Source organism: Pseudophryne corroboree, chromosome 1 (genome assembly GCF_028390025.1).
Source record: "Pseudophryne corroboree isolate aPseCor3 chromosome 1, aPseCor3.hap2, whole genome shotgun sequence".
NCBI lineage: Eukaryota > Metazoa > Chordata > Amphibia > Anura > Myobatrachidae > Pseudophryne > Pseudophryne corroboree.
Window position 1 is genome coordinate 402,527,099 of NC_086444.1, and position 19,441 is coordinate 402,546,539.

The window sequence follows — 19,441 nt, forward strand, 5'->3', positions numbered from 1 at the left end:
CTGTACTGTTATTTTTTTTTAATGAATGATATGAACTGAATTCTCTGTCTCAGAGGGTAGGTAGGTTTGAAACCACTTTAATGTGTTTATGAACAGTATTGGGGAATCTGATGTGAACTGTGGTGCATGGTTTCCTTATCAAAAACCTGCAGATGACCCTATTACTGGTGAAAAACCTTAATGGCAGCTGCCCCTAAGATGTATATGAATACATACATGGGCATAACAAATTTATGTCCATTTATGAGTTTTACCAGGATCTACTATCAAAGTTTGGGGCAATTGTATTAAGCCTGGAGAAGTGATAAAGCAGTGACAAGTGGAAGGTGATAATGCACCAGCCAATCAGCTCTTACATGTTGGAGCTGATTGGCTGGTTCATTATCACTTCTCCAGGCTTAATACATCTTCTCCTTTGTTCATAACTAAGGCAAATGCTGTTACTGGCAGATTAACTGATTGTGAAGCATTCATATAATGTGTTTGGTGTTTCAGCGCATACATGTACTGCGTGCATGGTGCCTTCCTGTACCAGCGCATTTATAAAGGCATTATCCACTTTATAGAAATATTGTAAAGCATGAATTACCCCCTCTTTGTACCTGCATGGTGGAGGTTTCTGCACTGTATCCCTCATCAGCACCTGTGGAGACTCGTGCAGTATATTAATTTTATTTGCACCCACTGTACCAAATTTTAATGGATAGTTCCATATTTAAATTAGATCTGTGATAAAGCTAAAATTTGTCCAATAAATGTCTGTATTTTTTGGCTCTATTTTTTTGAGGTGCTTCTGTGTATTCCAGTAAGAATTTTCTGGATTATTATATTTTCAAAATCCAGTAAAGGGCATAAGAGCATTTCTGAACAGTGTCTGAATACTGTGAGAAAATACCGTCATATACAGCAACACAGAATAGAATACAGTTTGAGGGGCAGGCCAGACAGGCTACATATAGTAGTAGTATCTGTTACCCAGAGCCGCCTAACAATATTATTCTACAGGAGGACAGTTATCGCTGGATCTACTAAACTATGGCTCGTATATGTGTATGTGTGTTTGTGTTTAAGTAGTTTAATAGAAGCCTCTTGTTTGAAAGTGGAATAATTATCCTTTTAGGCAATAGCACTAACAACATTACCTTAAAACCTGGCAGTAAGGTTGCGTGAACCCTGCCTGAGCTCTGTACATTTGGTCCTACTTTGTAGAGACCTATATGGATTATTGCAGCATGCGAGCCCAGCATTAGTGAAGATTAAAGGTTCGTTGCCAAACTTTATTCTAGACTTTACTCTAGATGTCCCCTCATGCTGCTATTGGGTTGGGGAAATTTCTCACCTCAAGTAGCAATGTACACTGTAATCCCGTGAACATTCAGCAAATCTTTCTATATGTATATCTAGTCATACTTTAGGTATAAATGTATATATTTGTAGGACCAGCCCATCTTTATTTTGAAGTTATTTATATAGCCCTCTCATAGAGGGGGTATTTGATTAGCCCCAATGACGTTTAGAGGCCATTTTGATCTGCCGACATTGGACACACGATCCTATATGTTATCGCGGTTTTGGCAGGCCATTTATTGCGGACTGTGTTTGGGTGCCTGAGGCGTCCCATTGGTTCTAATTGGATAGCCCTAGGCAATACAATTACCCATGGTCATTGACTGTGGGTAATTGCATACCCCCCATAGTATGCAACACTTATACAGGTTGAGTATCCCTTATCCAAAATGCTTGGGACCAGAGGTATTTTGGATATGGGATTTTTCCGTATTTTGGAATAATTGCATACCATAATGAGATATCATGGTGATGGGACCTAAGTCTAAGCACAGAATGCATTTATGTTACATATACACCTTATACACACAGCCTGAAGGTCATTTTAGCCAATATTTTTTATAACTTTGTGCATTAAACAAAGTGTGTCTACATTCACACAATTCATTTATGTTTTATATACACCTTATACACACATCCTGAAGGTCATTTAATACAATATTTTTAATAACTTTGTGTATTAAACAAAGTTTGTGTACATTGAGCCATAAAAAAACAAAGGTTTCTCTATCTCACTCTCACTCAAAAAAGTCCGTATTTCGGAATATTTGGATATGGGATACTCAACCTGTATACATATTTCGGCCACTGACCTCATTCCCAGCCCCAGTGGAGTTTACAATCTGTATTCCCTGCCACATGCATACACATATATACTGTACTCGGGATAATTTTTTTTGTCAAAAGGCAACTGACCAGTGTTTTGGGACTGTGGGAAGGGACCAGAGGTCTTGGAGAAAACTCACCCAAACGTTGGGAGGACATATGAACCCAACACAGTGCTTTGGTCAGAAGTGAAACTCAAGTGGCAGTAATGCTAACGACAAAAAAAACTAATGCCCAAAAATAGTAGACCAGTAATGAACAGTAAGCGAGTTGGTGGCACTGTAGGAAGCCTGCATCACTGACCAAGTTGTTATTATGTGGGAGCTGTCTCTCTCCTGCACTGCTCTGTTATTTACTGGTCCATAAAGCTGATTATGTGCAGGAAAGGCAGAGCACATTTGCATTAGTCCAATTAGGCCAGCTTATTTCAGGAGCTGGTTTCTCTTTTAAGGGACTTGGCGGGACTCTGGCCAGGCCTTACACGCTTTAAATTATAAAACAAAAATACCTAAATCCTGTGATGTATTTACTTAGAAAGCTGACACTCAGCAAGTTTCTATGGTGGTACTGGTAGCATGATCTATATCTAATCTTTCACAGTTACTGGGAAAAGAGGCTATTTGAAGAAGAGGAAGCGCTATTTCTGTGGAATATTCCCCCATGGATGGGTCATTTCTAATTAATAATTGGTGGTTCTATTTGGGATAATAAAGACTGTTTCTGGTACCCTTAACAAAGGATTTTATAGTGGCAAAGCTTTTCACATGTCACTTTAATTTGGATGGAAGAAGAAATGTCAAAACAACTAGCCCCATTCTCCTTAGGAAAAAGGAAAGCAGAAGATCATATAGTGATTAACTAATAAGTCCACAATTCTATCTGCATGCTTCTCAGTTATTTTCATTTCCTGTGGCGATATACCATTTCCTGTGGAGGTATACAATTTCTCCATTTCTGATTGGGCAATAATTTGAATATTCACCTCTCGGAGACAAATGGACGGTACTTACTCATTTGGAATCATATTTTTCAAACTATGATTGGAAACGCTTCAGGACCTCAATAGAGATTTTCTTCTCTGTGACAGTGGGTCAGGTTCATTTGCCAATCACTGTTCTACATCAACCACTTGCAGTATTCGGACATTTTGAACTGAAACATTTGCAGCTACAATGGTCACTTGATTCCTTGAAATGAATTGATCTGAATCCTTTTGTTTTAACCTATTTTTTTTTTCTGTTGTAACAGTTTCCATTTGCTGCTTATGGGGCTTCTTGATGTGCTCTACATAAGCACATGTATCTTTCAGGATTTGTTGACTTACAGTGGAAAAGCTGTGTTTTATTTTAATAAATAACTGCCTCTGTACAGTCCAATTATTTTAATGGTGGATTATGGAATAAGGCTGTTATTTTTATAGTCAGGTAGACAATGGTTCTGTTGTCATTTGTTTTTATGTACAAACTGTAAAAATGTAATAAAAAATGTATTTAAAATAGTTTTTCTCGACTCCAGTTGGAGATCATTGCTTTACATGTGTACACTGGATCCCCTTTTGCTGTTTTTCACTACTGCTTCATTTATGTTTTATTTGTGTTGTCGCTGTCCTTGTTATGCAGCATTTCAGATGCACCATATTTCCCCAGGTAGTCTCTAAATGGGATAACATTTGCTATTTTGTAGGCCTTTTTCTGATGCATGCTTGCTTAAGCAACAAAACCAAAACTCAGTAGTGACCTGACTGATGATGTAATTTTGACAACGCTAAATTAATGATGGCTTATGCTGAGTTCCCAAGTCAGTGATAGAATATTTAGTTTTTTGACAAAAAAATCTGGAATACTAATGTGCATAGTATGTTATGTTTGCGTTTCTGAAAGTGCTGGTTGTATATTCTCCCCAACCCAAGTGATCTGCAACCCAATATCAAAGCAAAGTGCAAAGTCCCACTACGAAACTTTCTTTCAGCTCCAATCACTGCAGTGTGAGAACTCCAACCTCAGGAGACAGGCCACCACTAACCTATATCAGGTCCCAGCTGGGTCAGAATACACAGACCTCGCCAACCCACCTTCACTAAAGCGACGGCCATCAGGACGAGGTAGTAGACCCATGTCTATGTATGAGACTGGATCTGCCCAGAAACCCTACCTCCCAATGGGAGAAGTCACCTATCCAGAAGAAAGTATTACAAGACTGCAGCCTTTTCCACCACATGTAAGTAATACAGTGCTTTTCTTGCTCTCTGCATGCTTCGCTCTTCTGTGCCAGTGAGAAGAGAAATGTCCCTATTATCAGTTAAGTTTGTATTTGCCTTTTTTTTTTTTTTTTTAAACCGTATATTTGCTGTTTTTATCAAAGATGGAATGACCTAACCAATTCACCAATAATAATGGTAAGCTTTCAGTGCACTGGCATATTCCACAGCCATGTGTATGTAAGTTGTCGCATAAGTAGATGGCGTTATGTAGGAGTTCTGTTTTTACCAAAGTCTCAGAGTTTTGGTGTAAACAGTGTTGCATCAGTTTCTTAACACCTGTTGACCTCAGAATGTCTAGTTACTGTTTTTTTCTAGTATAGTTTCATTAAGATAATGTGTTCTTGCCATCTAGTCAGTATAACTAATTAAAGGAAAACTGATTCATGAATGAGTAATGTGTCTGTATATTTTAAGATCATGTAACTGAAATAAAATGATATACTTAAAGCCTTCGTTTGCAACTCTACACCAAAACTCACTCATTCCTACCACAACCATGTCCTTGGTACAGTCTTAAGGATTAACCTACAGGGTAACTTTTTTTCTTTTTAAGGTGAACTTGCAGTTCTTAAGCGCTAGAAAAAAAGGAAAAAGAAAAATCAAGAAACAAATGTGGATAAAAAAAATATTTAAAATTAAAATTATGTGACCTCCTTAAAGTTTTTTGGTACTTTACGCAATCTACTTTGCTCCACACTCCATGCCAGCATCTGATTTGACACCAATCCAGTTTAAGCAATAGGATTGTGGCTCACTAATGTAGAATGTAAATGAGCGTAGCACTGCTCACGTTCACCTCTCCTGCAGATCTCTGGGATTGGAAACATGTTTTGATAAATCTTGATCATTAGTTACCTGGCATAGGGGTATATTCAAGTGAAGTCGGATCCATTCCGACATTCATTTCTCGGAATGGATCCGACCTGGGCTATTCAAAGCAATCTCAATTCGACTTTAAAAAAAAAGTTGAATTGAGATGCAGGAGCTGAGATGCGGGCAGAGGGGGAGAGCAGCACCGGAGGAGACGAGGGGGAGAGCCGGGAGCGCAGCAGCGGCCAGCGTAGCCGGAGGATGTCACAGCCGCCGCTCACTGCAGCGTCCACCTGGCTCCAGCAAGTGAGGTCCCGCTTGCTGGAGCCGGGTGGACGCTGCTGTGAGCGACGGTTGTGACATCCTCCGGCTACGCTGCCCGCTGCTGTTCCCCGTCTGCCCCCACAGTCTCCTCCGGCGCTGTTGTCCCCCTGTGGCTGCGGCTCTCCCGTCTCCTCTCCTCCGGCGCTGCTGTCCCCCTGTGCCCACGGCTGTCCATTCTCCTCTCCTCCGGCGCTGTTGTCCCCCTGTGCCCGCAGCTCTCCCGTCTCCTCTCCTCCGGCACTGCTGTGCCCGCGGCTCTCTCGTCTCCTTGTCTCCTCCGGTGCTGCTGTCCCCCGTCTCCTCGCAGCTCTCCCCCCTCTCCTTCTCTAAGGTCCCTCATCTCAGTCCGACATTTTTTTATGTCGGACTGAGATGGTCTGAAACGGGGCCAAATCCTGTTGAATTTGGCCCTGTCTCCCTCAAAAGTACGTGAACCGGTAGCTATACGTACTATTCAACAAGTCGAAATCCCCAACTTGTTGAATGAAAATGCTGGGGATTGAATAGGTCAAATCATGATTCGACCTTAAGAACTCGAAAACAGACGTCTTTTCGACAGACGGCAGCTTTCGACCCTAATTGAATATACCCCATAATCTGAAATTATTGAAATCGGGTTTTGCTAAGAAGCAAAAGTCAACTTTTTTTTTTTTTGAGGCACACCATACATATAATATGATGAAATAAATTAAAATTTAGCTTTTATTAACACCTCTAAGGCAAAAGGAGATTTGGAATTACTGTGATTGTGGTATCAGCCGAATTCCAAACACAAAAATCTATACAAATACAGGTTGAGTATCCCTTATCCAAAATGCTTGGGACCAGAGGTATTTTGGATATGGGATTTTTCTGTATTTTGGAATAATTCCATACCAGAATGAGATATCATGGTGATGGGACCCAAGTCTAAGCACAGAATGTATTTATGTTTCATATACACCTTATACACACAGCCTGAAGGTCATTTTAGCCAATATTTTTTATAACTTTGTGCATTAAACAAAGTGTGTGTACATTCACACAATTCATTTATGTTTCTTATACACCTTATACACACAGCCTGAAGCTCATTTAATACAATATTTTTAATAACTTTGTGTATTAAACAAGGTTTGTGTACATTGAGCCATCAAAAAACAAAAGTTTCACTATCTCACTCAAAAAAGTCAAGTATTTCGGATATTTGGATATGGGATACTCAACCTGTATATAAATAGATATTTTTGTTTAAATTTCTTCTAACCACAGTTGGTGTGCGGTGAAATATCCAGATCCTGGTTCATAATCCTAAATCAAATGATAATATGCTTTATTACCAGTGGTGGATTTGTCCTGGGGCATCATTTCCCCCTTATTTACCTATAATCTGAAATAGTACCGATTATCTTAATATCTGATAGAATTAGACCCCACCACTGTGTAATCGACCAAACATTTTTTTATTTTTATTTTTCCATTTTAATGATAGGTCTGTTTATAAAAATATAATTTAAAACTTCTGTTTTAATTCTAAGGATGAATTACAGAAACAATTTCGGAAAAAATATAGACAACCTAATTCAGTATGATACTTTTATATCGGAGTAACTAGTATATTATTCCGTTATTAAGTACTCAAGCCACCGTCCTTAGGAGTGTTTTGCCTGCCTTAGTTTTGTTTTTGGGTATCTCGAGTGTTTTTCTTTTTCCCTTTAGATCGGGAGGAGTGCATATGTGACCTCCTCTTCATCCCTGCCTTCCTTCCCCTCCACGCTTTCCTGGTCCAGAGATGAAGGCCCACGAAGGGTTAAGTACCTTCTAAGTCCACTCTGCTCACGGGAGACCTTTCTCCCTGAGAGCCCCACATCTCTCTTCTATTGCCATATTTGCTAACAGTACTTTTTCCTCTGCATGAAGCAGCAAATCCTCATTATAACCTCATCCACCTCTACCCATCTACACTTTACAGCCATTTAATGCTACCAGCACGAAGCTCTATATAACCAATCTTCACCACAGTACGTCTTGTCTGCACCCACTCACTTTACTGTGTAAGCACATTGCTGGTCATTTCTTCTGTGATGCGGATTTCCACCCGCTTTCTAGCTGGAGCTGTGCAGCAGCAGCTCTGGGAAACTAAGTGGAGATGCTGATGGATAAATGTTGCTTTCTGTGTGCGCAATGCTACAGGTCTGGTGTGGGATAACGCCATGTACTGTATAATAAAAATATAGTATGCAGACATATTGTTCACCCTGTAAACTTCACCTTGTTTTAATGTTTAATTAATAGGTTCTTGTATTACTATATGCATACAGATGTAAATATGGCTTGTGATAGATGTCCTGTTCCATGAATTGGAAATGCCCTTATACATTAGGCCACTAGTAGCCAACCCTGGTCCTCGAGAGCTTCCAACCGTTCACGTTTTCCAGACCACCTAGCAGGTGCACAGGGTCACTCATTACTCACTGACACATTTTAAAAGATCCACAGGTGGAGATGATTACTTCACTGGTGATTCTGTGAGGATACCTAGAAAACATGACCTGTTTGTAGCTCTCAAGGACCAGGGTTGGCTACCCCTTCATTAGTTGTTCCACAAATCCAGCAGTTGCATATGTATTTACAGTGGAGTCCCACTGTCTGAATAAAACAAGGTTCTGTGCAGTATCTGGGAAATGTTTATTAATGTGAAGCTAAGGCTTGCCAGTGATTAGTACAGTCATGCTTCTCATGGAGCTCCTACTCGTATATTAGTATTCCTTTCCCTCCTCACTGAAAGTTGTTGTGGTTCTAAAACCTGTCCTGCTGTAGTCATTGACTTGCACTGCATATATGATCTCTCCAGTGTTAGTACATTGCTGCTTATTTCTTATGTTTGAATGCCACATCTGATATAGAGCCGAATAGTAGTTCCCAGCATTGCGCAAGTCTGAGTTCATTTACTTTTTTAAAATTTCTTAAATTTATTTTAAAATCTTGCTTACAAGTTTCATTGAAATCACGTCTTCTTTCTGCGGTTTTGTAACAACTTCTTTTGTCTGGTTAGAGAAATAGGCTCCCTTAATCAATGTGCACGTAGAGGTCCTGATTCAGAATGGCACACAGGTCAGCCACACCCCCTGCATCCACCCATTCAGCTGCAAGTGGAGATGTACAACCCTGAAACACCCGTATACTCGGCCAGATACAGCGCAATGCGAAAAGTTAAAAAATCCTTCCGCAAAACTGGATTTGTGTGCAACTGTGAATGAGGCCCAGAATGGTATGAAAGGATGGTGTGTGAGAACTGAGGTTTCTTTACCCATCGCACAAGAATGAAATCTTTTTTTAAAAAAAATTTAACACGTGTAATAGCGCTTTTTGGAAACTACAATTTCTTTTCTAGTCCCCCTTTGTGTGTTTCAGCCATGTAATTAGATCATCAGTCTACACTCCAAATCTCTATTGCACTGAATACAGAGCTGTATTTTAGGGCTATAATGAATGTCGGCTGTTAGATAGTAGACATTACTTGTAATAAAACTCATCGCTGTATTGGGTCTATTTGACATGCTGTACATGTACAGAGAAACCTGTACTGCACTTTTATCCAATAGGAACATGAATGAAGGAAGATGAGGTGGAGAGGTATATCAATAGAATGTGTTTTCATAATACTTTGGACTATGAGCCTATTCGTGTTGCTAGCCTTGAAAATATGTTTTTTGGGAGAGATTTCTGTAGTATAGCTTTATAGAAATGGAAATCGTGGCTTTGGGTATTCAGACTGAAAGGATCCGACATGTGAGTATTCAATCTGCTAAACTCGACAGGTTTGACCCGTTCCCGACAATGCCAATCCGACTGTTTTTTAAAGTTGGATTGACATTAACAGAAATGGGGCTAAAACCTGTCTGGTTTGGCCACGCTTCCGACAAGTCGGGAATTCCCAACTTGTTAGAAAAAAACGAATCATTGAATAGGTCGGAACTCCTTCTGACCTAAACCTGTTGGAAACTGCCGTCTTTCCGACAAGATAGTAGTTACCGACAAGAATTTGAATACCCCCTTTGTGTTCATTCCTCAGTGTACACACATGTAACAAGCAGGTAATGTTTATGACATGGTCTTAATAAAATATACACTCAAACTGCTCATACATGTTTGCCAAGTAAGTTGACCGATCTCAAAATTTGGCCACATACACATCCAGCCATATAACACAAGTGACTGGATCTTATACTATTCCTTCCTGACCATCGTTTCAAGACCCTAAACGCTTTGTTTTGTGGCCATCTAAAAATGACTAAATTGTCTGTCGAGCATATATGAGCTGCTTAATGAGCATTCAGAGAAGTTCTCAATACAAAATAATCAGAAAGATTATCCCTGGTCTTGTTAACGCTGTAGTTCCTGTGAGGTAAGTGAAATGCAGTCATTTAGTGTTAGGAACTATCATTTGCTCGACTGCATATGGAAAAAATAGTGTAATGTATGCTTTCTTCCTATTGTACCTATCTGCATCACAGCAAAACGTCTTATGAACAGTGAAGTCTACCAAGAATCCAACAACATGCAGCTCTGCTGCCCAGTCTGGGGCTCTCTCAGCATATGGTGGAGCTTGACTATGTATTACTGCTATTGTAGCGCTTAAGAGGTGATCTCTTTATGTCATTCAGCAATATAATGACCAAAATCATGTGTGGCTCTCATGGATTGTATTTTATGTAAACTGCATATGAAAGGTTTCCTTATTGCAGAATATATCATTTTTTTTGGTCTATTTTTCTTTCCCTCTTTTAAAAGAGTCGTCTTCTCACAAACAGTAGAAACCTGTATACATATAAAGATAAGTGTCTGCTCACTCACTCTAGGGGTCAAAGGTAGAGAAGCAGGCCAGTGTACCAGAAAGTGACTACGATAATACCATTCATGAGGCCGACCTGGAAGAAACAAGGTAAAGTGTGATTACTGTTGTTACTGGTCTGTATGTGTGGTGCTGGTGTTGACAACATCCTCACTGTGAGCAGAAATCACCCATTAGGTCTGGCCATCTGCATATGAAGAGGAAACGCATTAAGCTTGCTTAATCACCCATGGTCTGCAGACTGACCATACTGGTGCCATTTACTGGTCACTACAACTTTCTATCAGTCCTAGTGGGAGTGAACATTAGGAATCATTCACACAAGCACATTTTATTTCTGTTACCTACGTGTTAAGAGCTTAAAATGTATTGATCTTGTTCTTTAATGATTTATAACAGTTGTCATTAAAAATGGAAGAAAAAATTAAAGATTACATATAAAAATGTGCCTGTTCCTTTGTCACCTTTAATGCAACATTAAGGTTTTGTATGTTAAATTTGGCTGTAAAACCTTTCATAGAAATATGCACATAAAACGCGAAAAACTTTCTCTAGAAATGCAGAGACTTGACACATGCAGGTTAGTACGGTTCATTTCTTTTTATAGCAATAAACTTTATAGCCAACATAAAAAAAAAAAAAAAAATGGCTCCCTAAAAAGAGCACTTGTGATAAAGCAAGTGGTATTGGGTATGTCCTTGGGAAATAGGTTCCTGATGCCTATGCCACTGTGATTCAGACACATACCTGAGTGATAAAGAGACCCTGGTGGCTTAGGCCTAAATGACGGTGAACCCTGCAGTGACTTGACACAATGGACACGTCTTAATAGCCTTTTCTATCTATGCAGTTCAAGTAGGAAAGTGAGGCAGAGAAGTATGCAGTGGCACGGGGAAGGATCCATTCCTGAAATGGAAAATCCGGATGTGGATGTAAGCACCACCCTACCCAGCACAGAGGATGTCATCCGCAAAACGGAACAGATTACCAAAAACATTCAGGAGCTCCTGAGGGCAGCACAAGAGAACAAGCAGGACAGGTAAATTGGAAAGGGCATTGAAGGAGTAGAATGGGGACACATTTTGTTGATTGAAACACAGTCAGAAGTATATAACTGGAACCATGCAGGCACTGTTTTATAATGCTTTTTAAAGCACTGTAAAGTTGTCAGCATGATAAAGTTTAACAGGATGCTTTATGATCATGTTTTAAGTACTAGATATTTGGCTTTTCCACTTTTTAATGCTTAATACATATGGGCCCTTGTTCCATCATATAAACATCCATCAGTCCTACCTTAATTGTAATGTCTGCCTTCTTGTAGAGACTTATCACCCCAGAAAATTGGTTTAGTTAGTACAGTAGCACTCTGATGACTCTATACTACTCTTGAGAATGGAGAGATTTAATAAGTGATTCCAAGTTCTAAAAAATGTTTATATCACGCTTAAGATGGATGGACACTTATTCTAGTTCTGACGTGTGCAGTTATCCGATGTCTCACTATTAAACTGCAGAGCTAAACGTATATAAATGTATCCTTTTTGTGTTCAAAGTTTGTAAATGGTAAATCCAGATATGTTTTTATTGTGTAACCGCGTGACTGACCATTTAAGCAGAAGATCACGTGTAACTTAACCAGCAGAGGGTTGACATTTGTGTTGTCAGGAAAGTGACATGGTTTGGATTAGAGTCCCCCTCCTGTTCTTACCAAGCTGCCATCTCTGGTCAGTCGTCATGCAGTTTTACTTGTATGACCTTCAGTGATACAAATTACAAGTTAGCATTCAGTTCTTGTACATTCTTTACATAGGTTATTGGCTACATTTTTGAGTAGTTTAATAAAATTCTGCCAGATACAGTATGTGGGACATTTTCCCCCTTTTTTTTTTTTTTTTAACTTGTTTTCTAAATACTTGTCAATTGGGCTCTCTTACAAAATAAGTAACCAATGTGCTGGTCATTAATCACTTATTTTGTAGTAAGCTTGCAGTCTAAGGCACATATATTGCCTGTATACATTAGGACAACCACTTTGTGGGTGAACGAATATTTGTTATTGCAGTTATATCATTCTTTATTAAGCAGTGATATCGATGAAATGCTTCATGACTGGGATGCGGTGAATTTGCCTACAATCAAAATCCCGACCAACCATTGACCAACGGTCAAATCCCGACAAGGTCACAATCCCGTCATTTACAGTACCGACAAGGTCAAAATTCCGACGTTTAAAATGTCGACCGGTCAAAAAGTTGACAAGTTTTTCAGGATATTTTTTATTTTTATTAAAACAGACTTGTTCATACTTTACCCAAAAACAACAGAGTAACAGCGCTTACAATAGTGATTTGTATAAACGATACTGTATCAAGGTAAACTAAAAATACTATTTATTAAAAAATTAATAATTTAAAAATAAAGAATGTGGCTGACTTTTTCAAACATTTACTGTATACAACCTGTTAAAAACATGGTTATTCATACAACCAGCAACAAGCTTTGATAATACCGTGCAACTTTATGATATCGTCCTCCTTTTTAGATGATATATCAGGGACTTTTTATGCAGTTCTGTGGATTAAAGTCCAGTATAAACCGTTTTTTATGGTCACGAACCAATGGCAAAAGTCCCAAACGTTATTGATATTTACCGGTCCTGAGGTAATTATGAAGGGAGAGATCCTATTTAGCGAAGACCCTCTTCATCCGATGTAACACCGATGTGGCACAGGATTGCAACGCATTTAATGGAGTCCCTCTAACCTCTATTTCTTGGACCAGATGTATCCAGATTCGTCCAGTGGGTGGCCAATATGAAAATTCACAGAGTCCCTAAGATCAAGGAGGAGCAGCCTCCTCCTTGATCTTAGGGACTCTGTGGATTTTCACATTGGCCCTGATATATGATCTAAAAAGGAGGACGATATCATAAAGTTGCACGGTATTATCAAAGCTTGTTGCTGGTTGTATGAATAACCATGTTTTTAACAGGTTGTATACAGTAAATGTTTGAAAGTCAGCCACATTCTTTATTTTTAAATTATTCATTTTTTAATAAATAGTATTTTTAGATTACCTTGATACAGTATCGTTTATACAAATCACTATTGTAAGCGCTGTTACTCTGTTGTTTTTGTGTATTTCTATCGTGTGGAAAACAGCTGCTAGGAAAACCAGCTCTGAGTAGCGCCTGTTTGGATATATCTTGGTATATCACATTTTCACAATTGTTCATACTTTACCATTGCAGTGGACCTGGAAGGGGAATATAATAGTGTGCCGAGCGTAGCGGTACACTTATAACATGTCCATGTCAACATATGTCGACATACACACCAAAAAAATTATTTTTAAAACCTGTGTCAACTTTTTGAACTGTCGACTTTTTAAATGTCTGTATTTTGACCTTGTGGGTATTTTAAATGTTATTTTGACCTTGTCAGTATTTTGACCATCGGTCAATTGTTGTCGTGATTTTGACCGTAGGTATTTCATACTGGTCCCTCATGACCAGTATCTGTGGCACTGGTTCCCAGCGTTTTCTTGTGAATATTTGACCTACAAAGTTTCTGTCCAGCTGTAAGTGCTCACTTTTTTTTAATAAAGTGTTTTTATTCAGTAAAATGAGGAGAAAGGTACAGACATTGCAGACCAGTAGCATAGCACGTCACATCACATATATCAGTCATATCGGAACTTCATTAATAATACAATTCACATCAGCGGATTAATTGCCATGTCTATAAGGAGATGATCATACATTTTGATTTTCCGGTCTTTTATGGTCCGCAAGCTCTGCAGCCATTATGTACATCTCTATTAATGTTTTATTAATTTTTGCCCATAAGCTAACCAAAAAACAGTAACTAATAAACAGAACAACCATACCCTAAAAAAATAATAATAAATAAATAAATATAGTGAACGCCTAGCTAGAAGCGTATGAAGGATCGATCATCTGATTCAGCTGCACAATATTCCCATGTATGCTTTACGAACCCGCAGGGCTCCAATATCAACCATTTTAAACAAATATCTTAAGCAGTAAATTAGTCATGTGGTATCGCTTCGGTTCGCATTGTAGTTAGTTAGTTAAGGGACAATTTGGGAATGGGGAGAGTTCAGCCATGGAGACCAGACTCTTTCAAATTTGGCTGAAGCGTTTTGCTTCATACATATCTTTCTTTGAATATTGTATCGTTAACCAGGGTCTTAAGCGCAGATATTAATGGGCCACCTGGGGCCATCCAGAGTCTCGCAATGCAAACCTTAGCCAAGGCACATACATTGCGAGCATAAAGACCCACCGAACCGGGCAGAGAAGTAGAGCCCTCCATCCCCAAGATACAAAATTGCGGGGTAAGCAGTCCGCCAGTCACTCCCGTATTCTCCAGGATTGACCTAACTCCCGACCAGAACATCCGCAGCTTCGGGCAGTCCCACACCAGATGCCAGAATGTACCCTCCTCTACCCCGCACTTAGGGCACATGTCAGTCCCACCAGCCCCAAAAGTAGCCAACCTAGTTGGAGTTATATAAGTTCTATGTAGAATGAAAAGTTGAATTTGCTGATATCTGAGAGACTTGGTAACTGTAGCAGGATATTCCAACGCAAGGGTCCAGTCCTCCTCAGTTATTGGACCCATATCATCCTCCCACCTTCCACGGAGACGTGTCAGAGGGTCCGCATGGAGTTTAGTTAGGAGATATCCATACGCAAGGGAGACCATTTTAGCCCGACCCAGTGTAGCCACAAAGGTCTTTATGGGAAATGGGAGGATTCGTGGGGGGGACTCAGCAAATTGGGACTGGAGGGCATGACGGAGCTGAAGATATCTGAAAAAATAGGAGTTGGGTAAATCAAACTCATCTTTCAGCTGCTGAAAGGATTTGAATACACCATCTAGGTAGAGCTGGGATATAGAAACCACCGATCTAGGGGCCCAAACCTCCCGTCCCTCAAGTGCGTGCAGTTCAGGAAGCCAGTCGGAGTATCTGGGTCCAGGTCGTCGTACCCCAATAGAACTCTCAGGGCCCGCCATATCTTTAAGGCCTGGAAAATAATAGGGGGGAGAAATCGAGCCATGTTCCCACTTAGCAGCACCTGCAAAGGAGATAGGTGGGGGAAGTAGCAGCGAATAAATTCACAGTGTAAAGATTCAGCGTTAGAATCTTGCGCCCATATACTAATATGAGTCAGCTGAGCAGCGTAGTAATATATCTGAAAATTAGGCAGAGCCAGGCCGCCGTCAGAACGCTGCCTGGTGAGGGTATTCAACTGTATTCTGGGTCTCCTGTTGGCCCATATCAGTGAGGATAAAACGCTATTCAATTTCCTAAAAAATATTGGAAAGATATAGACCGGGGACTGGAGAATAATGTATAAAAGTTTAGGTAGTATAATCATTTTTATGAGATTGACCCTGCCAGAGACCGTCAGTGGAAGTCTACACCAAGTCTTGGATTTGCTGATGACCCACTGCAGGGTTGGGTCCAAATTCAAAGGGATATAATCAGAGGGGTCATTAGTTATTTGGATTCCAAGATATTTAAATTGTGTTGTCCAACATAGTGGCAGGGAGATTTTGGGAACAGTAGGAGGGGGGCCCATGACTGGCATAATGTATGATTTGGACCAGTTAATTCTAAGGCCTGAATGGGCTCCAAAGCTCTCTATCACCCGCAGCAAAATGGGCATTGACTTGGTGTAGTCTTGCAAGAACAGCAACATGTCGTCTGCGTAAAGAGCTATTCTATCTTCCCGTGAGCCTGTACATATTCCTGTAATATCTGGATGCGATCTTACCAAACATGCCAGGGGCTCGATGGCCAAGGCGAACAGCGTGGGGGATAGGGGGCAGCCCTGTCTAGTACCTCGGGAAAGTTGAAAGGGCTGGGATACATAACCATTCACCAAGATCCTGGCACTCGGATGTTGGTACAGTAATTTAGTCCATCTAATAAAGTTGGGCCCGAAGCCCATACGTGCCATCACCTCCCATAGATAAGCCCATTCAATGCTGTCGAAAGCCTTGGCTGCGTCTAACGAGACCACAGCCGAGTCAGAAGGGGAGTCATGTGGGAGTTGCAAAATGGTATTTAGTCTACGCAGGTTAATAGATGTGGACTTCCCTGGCATGAAGCCAGTCTGGTCCGAGTGAACGAGGGAGGTGATTACTGTGTTAAGTCGTATTGCCAATATCTTTGCCAGGATCTTAGCGTCATTGGGAATCAGGGAGATCGGCCTATAGGAGTCTGGAGACCTAGGGTCCTTATCGGGTTTTGGAATCACTATTATGATTGCCTCTGACATAGAGAGGGGGAGCTCGTTACTGGCAAATATATCCAAGTATAGGGCATGAAGTCTGGGCCCAAAAAAATCAATATGATTCTTGTAGACCTCAGAGGGAATCCCATCAGACCCCGGAGCCTTGCCACTAGGGGACATGCCAATGGCCGCAGTCACCTCCTCGAGCGTCAAGGGCGCCTCCAGCTGTTCACAGGCCCCAGAGGAAAGTGCGGGCAGCTCAATACCCCCCAGGTAATATGATAGGTCTAGAGTGGAGCACGTCAATTGTGAGCTATATATCTCAGAGTAATAAGATCTGAATAATTGCGCAATGTCTGGCGTGGTGTCAACAATGGAGCCATCCCCACCATACATCCGGGCAATCGTAGACCCAGGACGATCATAGTGTATCAGGCGAGCCAGGAATCCCCCCGTCCTATCAGCCTGCATATAAATATTAGTGGCTTTAAAAAGGAGGGAGCGTGAGTTTCTATCGGACAGGTGAGCCATCCAAGCCGACTGAGCCGCCAACCAGCGTACCTTCGTCGCTGGGGCACCATCTAGTAAATATTGGGACTCTAGTTCCCTGGCATCTCCCTCAAGGACCCGTTCTCTCTCCCTTGAGGACATTTTATGAGCCGCTATGCGTCCAATATATGTACCTCTCAAAAACGCCTTAAATGAATCCCAAACTATCGTACCCGGGGCTGACCCTACGTTATCATTAAAATATCCCCCCCACTGAGTCTCCAGGTCACTACAGTCACCCAGTTGGGACAACCAAGAGGGGTGCAGCTTCCAGTAAGAGTGCCCCCTCTGACCCCCCACAGCAATGGTCATCAACATAGGGGAGTGATCAGAGACCCCCCGAGCCTCATAGTGGATGTCAAGGATCCCAGGGACAAGGGCAGGGGACACCAAAATCAGGTCAATCCTGGAGAAGGAGCCATGAGTACTGGAAAAACAGGAGAACTGACGGGCCGGTAAGTGCTCACTTAAATTATCTATGCTGGTGTTATACGAGCACTTCATACAACATGTATGACATCATTCCATTTTTATCCACATTATTGATATATAGCAATACAGGTTGTTGCTTATCAAGTTTATCACTTCGCTAACCTACATTGCTCACAGTTGTGACCTTTACCTCTGTGTTCGATATTAGTATCTATGTTGAATCCCATGTTTTATAAGAAATTATTTAGTTTATAAATATAATTGAATGCCTAAATTCTGTGGCCTTATTCAGATTACGTGAGACAGTGAGCAGAGAGAGACAGAGCAAAATGTACCATGGTGAGGGGGTCAGTACCAGTGCAGGCAATGCGTGCACATCTATATTGTATATAGCAGTGGTAATAAACTCAAGTCCTCAGGTACCGCCAGCAAGTAATGTTTTCTGGATTATTTAATAATGCACAAGTGGGGTTAATTGATTTTGCTGGGTCAGTAATCCTCTCACCTGCATCCACACATCGAAATCCTCAAAACATGACATGTTGGGGGCTACATGAGGATTGATGTTGAAAACCACTGGTATAGATCAGTATATTATGGAGAAAGAGGTCATCATCTAATCTTGAATAGAAGCACTTCAGTTGCGCCATGTATGGAACGCATGCAGTCTTTCTTAGAACCTTTACTTAAGAACAGTGCTATATAGCCCAGTGGTTCCCAAACTCTGTCCTCAAGGTACCAACAGTCCAGGCATTGAGGCTATCCATGGTTTAGCAGAGAATAAGAACCTAATGAAGATTTATTATGTCATCTCTGCACAAGCATGGGTATCCTTTAAACCTGGACTGTTAGGGTGGGATGCAGTAACATTGCCGGCAGTCGGGATCCCAGCTGTCAGGATACAGACGCCGGATTCCTGACATCAGACAATGCCGACACACACAATCCTGACCATCGGTCTATTCCTACTCTTGAGTGCCCATGACACCCATAGAGTGGGAATAGAACCTCTGGCGAGCCACCAAGCTCGCTGAATGGCGAGCACAGCGAGCCCGCAAGGGGCTTCATTGCTCTCACTCCCGCTGCCAGTATTCTTGTGGCCGGGATCCCGGCGTCAGGATGCTGACCGCTGGGATCCTGACCACCGGTCTCCCAGCTTCATTAGGGTACCTTGTGGACAGAGTTTGGGAAACCCTGCTATAGCCTACTGATGATGAGATTACAATAACACATGTGCAGCTTGTTGGTGCGCACTTATTTTTTATTTAGGGTATAACACAGATCTGTGAATATGGTCTCCCAATAATAACGCAACAAAAGTTTGTCTTGATTTCAAACCAGGAAATATAAATACACTGCGTATATCACATTAGTACGGAGTATCGTAGCAAAGATCCTGCCTGTTACTTCCCGGATGTATAGGACATTCTGCATTGAGCTGTGTCTGCTTTTCTTTTGGTTCACAGTGTACTGCCTCATTGTCTGCTTGTACAAGGTACTTCCCAACATTTCACTAAATATTTCTATATCTGCTTTTTTTCCCTTTGTCCTGTCCTACGCTTCTCCTGACACAGGGGCTTTGAACGTGAAAGTGTACGCAGGCTGAGGCATAGCCTTGGCTGTTTTAGTACATTGGTTCCTTGGGCAGAGAAAGCCCCACTGCAGCCATTGACCCTCCAGCAGCCTGACTCTACCTCCTGGTACTCCAGCCTCTGTCCCTGTTTCCCAGGCACAGTGACCTCTCTCTTTGTTTTTGCCTGTCTCTCTTTGCTGCAAGCTGTAATGCCTA

General features: G+C 41.1%; 1 protein-coding gene across 1 annotated transcript in view; it reads left to right on the forward strand.

The window, feature by feature from the left end:
- The window catches only part of GIT2 (GIT ArfGAP 2), a 195,537-nt gene that overhangs the window by 167,551 nt on the left and 8,545 nt on the right, over positions 1–19,441 (forward strand). The window contains exons 16-20 of the mRNA XM_063938779.1: positions 4,141–4,389; positions 7,265–7,354; positions 10,408–10,490; positions 11,251–11,439; positions 19,227–19,352. Coding sequence (XP_063794849.1) covers positions 4,141–4,389; positions 7,265–7,354; positions 10,408–10,490; positions 11,251–11,439; positions 19,227–19,352 — 737 coding nt within the window. The remainder of the gene's footprint in view (positions 1–4,140; positions 4,390–7,264; positions 7,355–10,407; positions 10,491–11,250; positions 11,440–19,226; positions 19,353–19,441) is intronic.